General features: G+C 30.5%; 1 protein-coding gene across 1 annotated transcript; it reads right to left on the bottom strand.

Moving 5' to 3' along the window:
- Positions 1–841: 841 nt before the first annotated feature.
- LOC127734253 (keratinocyte-associated protein 2-like) lies at positions 842–9169 on the bottom strand. Its single transcript, XM_052244032.1, has 5 exons — positions 9081–9169; positions 4531–4685; positions 3589–3652; positions 2730–2796; positions 842–1027 (listed from the first exon to the last, which is right to left on the bottom strand). Exons 1-5 carry the CDS (start codon positions 9082–9084, stop codon positions 913–915), a joined length of 405 nt encoding a protein of 134 aa, XP_052099992.1. The 5' UTR covers positions 9085–9169; the 3' UTR covers positions 842–912.
- Positions 9170–9860: the final 691 nt, after the last annotated feature.

Raw genomic sequence — 9860 nt, 5'->3', positions numbered from 1 at the left:
ACAACAGTCTTATATATTTTCGTCATCAAGTTGCTGTCTAATTAAAGATACATGCATAACCCATGTCTTCTTATTTCCAAACTAATTTTAAATTCATACTGGACAACAGTAGCAAGAAAATGCCATATAACAAGTCAAACAAGACAATACCTTTTTGCAACAAATCCTCATACCATGAAATTCCCGAGGAACAATCAAAACTGCCAAAGTTAACCATAAATATTGTTGTTTTTCATTATGTTTGATTTATTTGAGGACCATGATTGTTAATCAGTAGCATTGCAAGATGTATTTTAACAAGGAATGAACTGTAAAATTGACAGCAAACCATATTTTCTGTAAGGCTTGTTTGACCTGCCACATTCTATACCTATTTTCCAATCTATCAAGGACTATAGCTACAACTACTGAACTGAAAAAAGAAAACCGTCAATGTAGGCGATTCGAACTTGACCGCCATTTTGTCATCTGTAACAGCCTATTAAAATTTTAAATGCATTGATTGAACTGTTCATAAACCATTTTTCAATCTATCAAGGACCATAACTCCTAAATGACAAAAGTGAAAATCGTCAAAATAGATTTTGACCTCCCCCTCCATTTTGTCACATGTTACAGCCTATTAAAATTTTAGAAGCATTGATTGAACTGTTCATAAGCCATTTTTCAATCTATCAAGGACCATAACTCATTAACGACAAAAGTGAAAATCATCAAAAAAGATTCGGACCTCCATTTTGTCATCAGTTACAACATATCAAAACTTTAAAAGCACTGGTTGAAAACTTAACCTATAAGCATTATCTATATTGAAAATTTACACTGAACAACAAAGAAATAATGAGATTTCCTAAATCAATTTAATAAGTATCTAATACAAAAGATGATCATTGTATAATGTTGTAGATCACACTAACGTTTCTTCTTTCCTGGAGTAGATTTCCCTGTTGACTGCACAGCTACAGGAGCATGAACTTTCTGAGATATCTTATTGATATAATATAAAGCCACCAGTGAAAATATAAAACTGAAATGAAAAATGCAATTGTATAAGTTTTTCTCCAAGATGTATTTAGACATGTTAGATTTACTATGAAACACAGTCTTAAGGGATTATGGAAGTATTCTGCCATCTTGGAATGCATCCAGAGTTTTACTGAAACTAGCCTATTTTTCAGCAGAAATGCAAATTGCTTGAAGGACTTTCTTTCTCAGAATTTCTTTTTTAACATTTTCTCATCATAATCATTTTTTTTTAATAAAGATATTAATATATAAAAAAAGCAGACTTTAAAAAGCAATCGAATTTATGACTCTTTCCTTTTCGAAACCTTTTAAGCCCAAATCTATAAATAAGTCAAAACTAACTGTAAATCTAAGGCAGAACGTTTCATGAAGAACCTAATAAAAACCCAAATTAAATCTAATGGAAAACTGCATCCAAATCCAATGTATAGTAAGTTAACAGTTAGTACTTTGGATTTAGGTAGGTTTAATTCCTTGATAGGGGAAAACTAAAAGCTATATAAAATCAAATATATTGTACCGGTATTATGTATAAGGTTACTGTTTCAATGATGTATAAAATTAATTCATCTCATTTCATTGAAATCCTATTTATCAAAATATAATCAATGGGTCAAAAGGGAATCATTTTGTAAAAAAATAAATGGAGAATGTGTCCCCATGGACACAGATGATGCCCCTGCTTGCATACAACATTATAAAAGGACATAACTCAACGATAAAGTGACGATACCCAAATTTATACTTGATCTGAGTTTTGTGGTAATAAGTATTGTGAATATAGGTCTCACAATGTTTTGTTGGGACAAACTTAAGTTACAGAACGGAAACTAAAAATTTAGCAATTTTTCGATTTTTAAAGGGGCATAACTCGATAATAATTAAAGTGACGCCACCAAAATTCAACTTGATCTGTATTTTGTGGTAAAAAGCATTGTGTATAAGTTTCATAACATTTGGTTGAGGCAACTTAAGTTAGAGAACGGAAACTAAAAATTTTGCATTGTTTTCCATTTATAGAGGGGCATAACTCGTGAATGGTTTAAGTGACCCCACCAAAATTCAAACTTGATCTGTATTTTGTGGTAATAAGCATTGTGTATAAGTTTCATAGCATTTGGTTGAGGTAAACTCAAGTTAGAGAACGGAAACCAATTTTGGGACGTACTGACGTACATACGGACAAGGGTAAAACTTAATGCCCCCTCCGCTATGGCGGGGGCATAAAAATCGTAAAGGGTTCAGCAAAGTGTCTTTTGGTCATAAAAAGCTTCTGTCTAAGTTTTGTAGAATTCAATGAAGGTTTGACAAAGTTATTAATGTCTAAAAAATCTACAACCATAGACTGAAACTAAACTTTGAAGACACTGAATGGAATATTGGATCCCTATTGTCTTTCTTCCACCACTAGTTAGACAAAAAGATTAAAATCAAATAATCTTATAAACACAAAATATTTTCTCAATTCTTAATATCTTTGTTGTCTCTGATTATATCATAAATCATGTTATGATAGATCATCCTTCATGTCCTTTACTGTATTCAATGAAATTTTTTGACACTTTTTTCCCAATCTCAAACATGTCAAAGAGTTTTAATCTATATCTGTATAATTATCATAAATTACAATAATATACATATTATAATGAAGGTCATTAAATGTATTGGAGAAAGAAAGTTAATAGCCACATTTTAATGCTTACCAAGTTGTTACACAAACTCTGTGGATGAGACCAGAGGCAAACATGGCCATGGCTAAACAAAAGGCGACTAAAAATAAAGTAAATGTGATTGTTAGTAAAAATATGAATAAAATCTATAGACAAATCTGCAAATTATAAAATTATTAGAATATATTATTAAAATTTTGGTTCTTCAAAAACAGCTCTTTTTATCAACATGTGATCTCTGCATGCTAAAGAACCCTTTAAACAACTCCTTTAAGGTGTCTTTAGGTGACATGTTCCAAAAAAAATCTCATTGTCCAAGTTATACATGTACATGTCACCCCATTTCCCAGTGGCAGTTCAAATTTACACCTTTATCCTGTTTAGTCCACTTTGCAGTATCAATCTTTTGTATTGTTAACTTGTTTTCAATATGAATATGCAGGAAATATTTCATTATTTGGCACTGGATGATAGGCAAGCAACAATCAATTAATATTTACAAGTGAAAAACACAAATTCAAATAAAAAAAAAATAATGAAAAATTATAACATTAATTATAAATGTGTCATATTTGCAATATACATGTACATGTAAGTATCCATTCAGATATATCTATCTCTTCAAAGTACAATATGTATTCAAACTTCAATTAAATTATGTATACGTAATTGTATGAATGATTTATATACATCACAAATTAACAATAAAAATTATTTTTTTATAATTTTCGATTAAATAGGCAATTCAAGAATGTTTACTTCTAATGGGCTACTCAAATTATATAAATGTACTTGCAAGATCACACTGAAAAATAACATGTAAAAAACACTCTCCAACATTAAATGTTCTTAGACATGTTAGTTAGAATTCAAAATGTATGTACAGTCTTACCTTCTGGTAAAAGTTTAGTTTGAAATCCACCTCCAAATAAGGAAGTTTCTAGATTACTGACACCCTGAAATAAGTGTAAAGGAAAATATGTGCATGAATTGTGATCCTACATCTTTGTAATTATCATCCTACCCTACAAATATATCCATACTGTATCCAAACAGTGCAATCATTTTAAAGTGAACAAGAGGCTGTCAGATACAGCAAACCAGATTTTCCTGCATGAAAATGATATTTGCAAATCTGGACCCCCAAACAGGATCAAGTAAAAAATAAATGAATTTTTGTAGGGTTTAGAAATGGAAAAGCCAAAATCAATCTTGACCTCCTATTTATCACAAGTGACATAATATTGGAATTAAAGAGAGTATATAAGTACACATTCATTTGTTCAGCAGGGGTGGGTAGGCAGAAATCATGAAGTCAATAATGAAAGAAATATGTTTATCATGTTTATGAGATTATAACCTTAATTAATATGAAACCAAAGAATCTTGTGGTCACTCCATTAACTTTCCAGAAACCAACTTTCAAACGATTGTTGTCTGGTTTCTTCAAAGTATCACAAGATTTTCATCTAAATTCGAAATTGACCTTCATCTAGTCACAGGAAACAACATATCTAATTTGAAAAGATTTCGTCAAAGCGTTTTCAAGTTATTGGCAGCCAACCCATCCGCCTGCTGTACATCACCAAATTAATAACCGATACTTTCTTTTGGAAGTCTGGTTACAAATCAGAATGTATAATAAATTTGTTGAGGATATATGACTCCATGTACATTTTGTTGTAACATGGAGAAACATAAATGCCTACAACTGTTTGTACATATTGATCTGCTAATCTGTGATCATCAATTATCAGTCTCTAAAATTACAAAAATAATCAAAATATCTTTACATATTGCTTCTCAGTAAACAGACAAAAACAGGAAAGGATACAGTCAAGACAAAGATGAACACAATGCTACCAAGTAAACCTCCTAGTATTGTCATATATTCTGTAGCTGCCAACTGTTGTTTGAACATCTGCATTACAGCAAACATTGACATACCAAGTGTCAGAGAAATCACACTCGAAATTGCTGGTGATAACCCTGAAATAAAATACACAAATTCATCATGTGTTTCTGTAATATCAAACAGCACAAAGTTTATAAACATGTATATAAATGTGGTCTTTTCAAATCTTTGCCTTTTATTTAAGATACATATTAAAATTCATACTAAATAATCTAAATAATTTTCATCTTTTGCATACTGTCTTTTTTGCAGATTAATTAATATATACAGTGTATATTATTGTACAAATATATGACACAAAATTCAGCGCACCCGACATGTAAACATAAAGAATAAATTTTATGTATGCTAAAAACAGAAAAACAAATATTTGGGAAAAATAAAATATTAAAGGGGACTAAGGGTGTACATACTATTCAATTTACATGTCTAAAATGGATGTACATGTGCATGTTGGAGGGTTGGAAGGGACTTAAAAAATCCCCTCTAACAACCAAAACTCTCTTTTAATAGTTTTGCTAATCAAATGGACATGAATACAACAATAAATGACAACTACTCACTTTAAATAATAAACCTTCCCTTCCTAACTCCAACATTCTTTTTTTAGGGAATTACCCCTTTGCATTACCTCAGCCACTCAGCGTAGGCATGGTAGGTGATTTATATTATAGCTGTTACATGTATGCAAATTTGCAATACTGAAATACTCAACTGGTGTAAATAAAAATGTATATACACATATGCCTTTGTGGTTTCCTGGTGGCTGAATTATAGATGGGGCAGGGTTTTAACACTAACTTTTGTATATAAGTAGTCCAAAAGGACTAGTCTGACAAAACATGGGGTAGTCCTTATTTTGTAGTGGTAGTCTTGAAGGGGTACAATGATTTCCTGAGAACTCTCAAAACTAAATATGAAACCGAGAACCAATAGATATTACCAATGATTACCCTAAAACTCTATTTTATATGGTGTAATACTGCTTTTATTGTAATAAAGACTATAAATTTGAGATATTTTTCATTTTAAGCTCACCTGGCCAAAAGGGCCAAGTGAGCTTTTCTTATCACTTGGCGTCCATTAACTTTTACAAAAATCTTCTCCTAAACAGACAAAACGATCAGCAATATAAGATCAACATAAAAGAGATTTTTGTCTACAATGAGAGTGTCCTTTGTTGAATATGTACATAGACCTAGTTGAGCGACACATGGGAATCTGATTTGTGTATCTTTTATGCAAGTTACCGAATAAATAATTTAAGGTTCATCATACGTATGTCATAACCTTTTGGCTAATATGGCCGTATTTACACCACAAAATTTACTCTGAGTACAGACAAACTTGTACACCAGTCAGGGGTACTACTTGTACAAGTAATCTTTATTTACTTGAAGAAGTAAATAAAATATACTTATATAAGTTAATTATATTGTTTGAATAATCTCCCCTTAATTTTCTAAAAAATTTACTTGTATAAGTAAATTTTTTTTACAATCCCACAAAAATTCTCAAGTTTTGAGATGTAAAATCATACCTTTAACAATTTTTCTCATGTTAGCTCATAATTTTTTATAAGAGTTCAATGTTTCATCTCATTAATTCAACAAAGAAACTGATTGAGCAAAGATCTTTTAAAAGTATTAGCGCAAGGCCTTCAAAAATTGCTCCTTGGGGGCTTGTAAATGAGCAGTGTTCTAAAGATAACAGACAAATGAGATTTTCATTGTCCATGAAATTACACTTAAATGAATAGTAAAGACATCTGCAAAGGACAGACAATTCAAAATTCTGTTAGAGCAAAGAAGTTCTAAGAATTCAAGAAAAGAAGATAGGATGACTTTTTTACTTGTATAAGTCAAAAAATCTGAATGTCTAAGGGACATAACTAGGCCAAAAATTAATTTACTTATACAGGTAAATAAAATACACTTGTATAAGTATCCTACAAATTTACTTATATAAGTATATTATGATTACTTCTTCAAGTAAATAAAAATTACTTGTACAAGTAGTACCCCTGACTGTACACCTGGGAAAGTTTTAAGGCATGGCTGCAGGAACTAGATAATTAAATTTTAAATGCATTGTTTCAGAAAATTATAAACTTTTCTTGATTTTGCTATTCATTTTTTTTTTCAATCCTGTTGAAGGTGCCAAAATAAACTAAGTTGGGAAAGAGGTTTGAGAAGCTCCCCTCATACAAAAATGTTGTGAGTAGTATTGATTTAAATGGACAATAGATGGAGAATAGACATCTGCAAACAATAGGTGATTTAAACTGTGAAACTGAGTGAACCATATCAAATGAAACTCATGTGTTTGTTTATTATGCTATCTTATGCAGACTGGAAAAAATGCACATCAAAATCCAGGTAAGTTTTTAATTTTCTGAAACAAAGACTACATATAACTTTTATATATCTAGGTCCTGCCATGCCTTAAAATGTTAAAACTTTCCTAGATGCATCAATTTGTCTGTACTTATAGTAGATTTTGTGGTGTAAAGACGGCCCTATTTTTCAATTCATTTTGATGAACCTTAATAAACATCATATTCCGAAAGTAATTATGATTATTTGTCTTCTTTTTTTTTTTAAATTAAAGTTTTTCAAAAAATGTATTTACTTTTTAAATTTCAATTGTTAAAGAATCTAATCCTTCATTTTTACCTTTTATTATACTTCTTTTTTTAGAGTTATCTACATTTTGAATATAAATTATGTCCACCATACTGTTATATACGGAACTTGCATACAAGACACACAAATCAAATTCCTTAAGTTAAATTGTACTTTTGTTAAGAAAAATTACATGTATCTCAAAATTAGTCTTCAATACCTTTAAAGGCAGTTATATACTATATAAACAGAGTTAGGGTAATATCTATCGGTTCTTATTGAGTTTGCAAGAAATCAGGATACCGGTCCTCAGGTATGCATTTTACTTCCGGACATTATTTAGTTTTCCACAAAAAGACAAACAGTAAGGGAGTATATATATATATGAATAAAACTCAATAATACAGAAGGCCAGAAATTGATATATATTCTAGTTAGTTTAAACAATATTTATCCAGATAAACCATCACAAAAGTCAAAACAGTATAAATTAAATATAGTATATCCCGCAATGGTGGTAAGTCGTGCACTTAAGGCCATTTTTTATTTTATTTTTCTGTAGACTTAGCTTTGTTTTTTTATTACTGTGTATTGTCAAGCTTGGTTACTCATAATTGTTTCTCAGTCACTGAATGTACGATGTTGTTCCATACTGCAGCAGCTGACCCGGTTTGTTTACATTCAAATTCTAATGGCTTCAAAACCACGTGACACATTGAATCGTTATATCCAATCAAATTGCTCTACTGTCAATTAGGAGATTTTTTAGTACAAGGCAATTATATTATTTGTTTGTATGATATTGCTTTGAAATAGTTTGCAATAAATTGGGGGTTTATTCAATAGGAAACCTCATTATTAGCCATGAAATTTGATATCAATGGAATTTTATATGAATATTTACTTATGGTCAGAATATCGATCTCTTTATATTGAACCAATTTTTTTTTTTATGAAAAATATATGTATATTGTTTTTTATTAACCTACTCTATATTCCTGAACTAAAATATGGCATGATTATCGTTTGTTTCCCAAAGTTTTTCTTTCAATTTGGATGGGTTTTTTTCGCGGGAAAATCGCGTAAGACGTAAGGTGCTTGCCATTTTGAAATTCTTAAAAGTACGATTTGCTTGGCCTGTTTGGTCTGCCATTAAGATTGATGACGCTAAATGGAATGTTAACAAAGCAATGGAGGCCGGAAGAGGGGATTTCTGAAGTTCTGGAATGTTTTTAGGCATTCGGAAGTCAGGTTTGAAACGGCCATTAGAAAATTGGCATTTTTGTACAATACTTTAGAATAACAATGTAAACATATCTTAAGAAATGTTTGTTTATTTAGAAGAGTAGAAAAAATGTATTCTGCACTGATTTTGTACGCTGGTATTAGCGTAGTGACGTCAATGCGGAGTTTTCCCTTGTGATAAGTACAATAACAAAATCCGAACGAACCAACATTATGACCGATTATAGACTACGGTAGGATATACACATGAAATAGATATGTAGGATTCAAAAACAAGCAAAACTGCTTTTATAAATCTGTCTCCTAGTTTAAAAAAAATCTTTTAATTTACATTATGTATATGACATCAAAATATGACTTCATGTATATATTTTTTTTTTTTTTAATGACGGCGAACAGAACCAGGAACATATATATTGATATTTAGATATACTGTTCCCAGACAGAACAGACCAACCAGAAAAAAATAATTTATAGTCAGCTACGATTCATTTACTGAGGTCGCTTAATCCGCATGCAACGAAAACCTAGTCCAGAGTCACTGTCTTAGCAGACATAAGTGTTACACTTCGTTAAAGTATAAGCTATTTTAGTGTTTACCCATTTTAATGATTTTTCCCTTTCCAACTTTTGCAATAGAATAGTAAAATTGCTTGCGTGGCCGGCTTGTCGATCTTACGTAGTTATCTTTTCTTGGCTAAAGAAAATGTCGTACAATCCCGGAATGGACAAAATGATGCGTATGGATGATAAAATAAGATAAAAATACTAAAATATTTACAGTATTAATAAAATCTCCTATAGCTGGGACTGTTATACTTAAGCCGGGATTTGGTGATTAATAACAACTGTCAAAGATCGAGATATCTTTTATCATTATAGTAATCGTGTTTCAGTTCAGTTCAGTTTCTTGTATATTCCTCCATTAATTGTGGAGCACTACCCATAGGGTATAATTGTAGCAACTATATACACCTTAAAACATAAGGAAACATTTAATTATGTACAGATGACTGAATTTAGGCAATAATAATTACTAAATAATTAATATTATAATTAATTCATAGGATTGTCATCATAAAATTTTAAAAATAATATTCATAATGTGCTGAGGTCACGGTAAGAACAAGTTAAGTAAGAACTGGATATATTTACAAATAAGAATTTAGAATTTAAGTGGTCTTAAATTAAACTTTCTTATAATTGTTAGTTAAAGGTGCTATACGTACATCAGAATTTATAATGAGAAGGTTATTTTATAAGACTTATGTAAAAGGGTTGGGGTTTAGAACACTGCTGAATTCAACATATATACATAAGTTTTCCTTCACAGTTTAAAATTACCTTATTTCGGATCTTATCATTATTCTTTAAAGGTAC

Source organism: Mytilus californianus, unplaced genomic scaffold, assembly GCF_021869535.1.
Source record: "Mytilus californianus isolate M0D057914Y unplaced genomic scaffold, xbMytCali1.0.p SCAF_3, whole genome shotgun sequence".
NCBI classification, from domain to species: domain Eukaryota; kingdom Metazoa; phylum Mollusca; class Bivalvia; order Mytilida; family Mytilidae; genus Mytilus; species Mytilus californianus.
Note: the sequence above shows the minus strand (reverse complement) of the source record. Positions and strands in the feature narration are given on the sequence as shown.

What these genes read in the sequence shown, in the direction of transcription:
- LOC127734253 (XM_052244032.1), bottom strand. An exon ending in AACTAAACTTTTACCAGAAG is followed by an intron (nt 2,797 to 3,588) that starts GTAAGACTGTAC and finishes CTTTATTTTTAG; the next exon opens with TCGCCTTTTGTTTAGCCATG. An exon ending in AGAGTTTGTGTAACAACTTG is followed by an intron (nt 1,028 to 2,729) that starts GTAAGCATTAAA and finishes TTTTCATTTCAG; the next exon opens with TTTTATATTTTCACTGGTGG.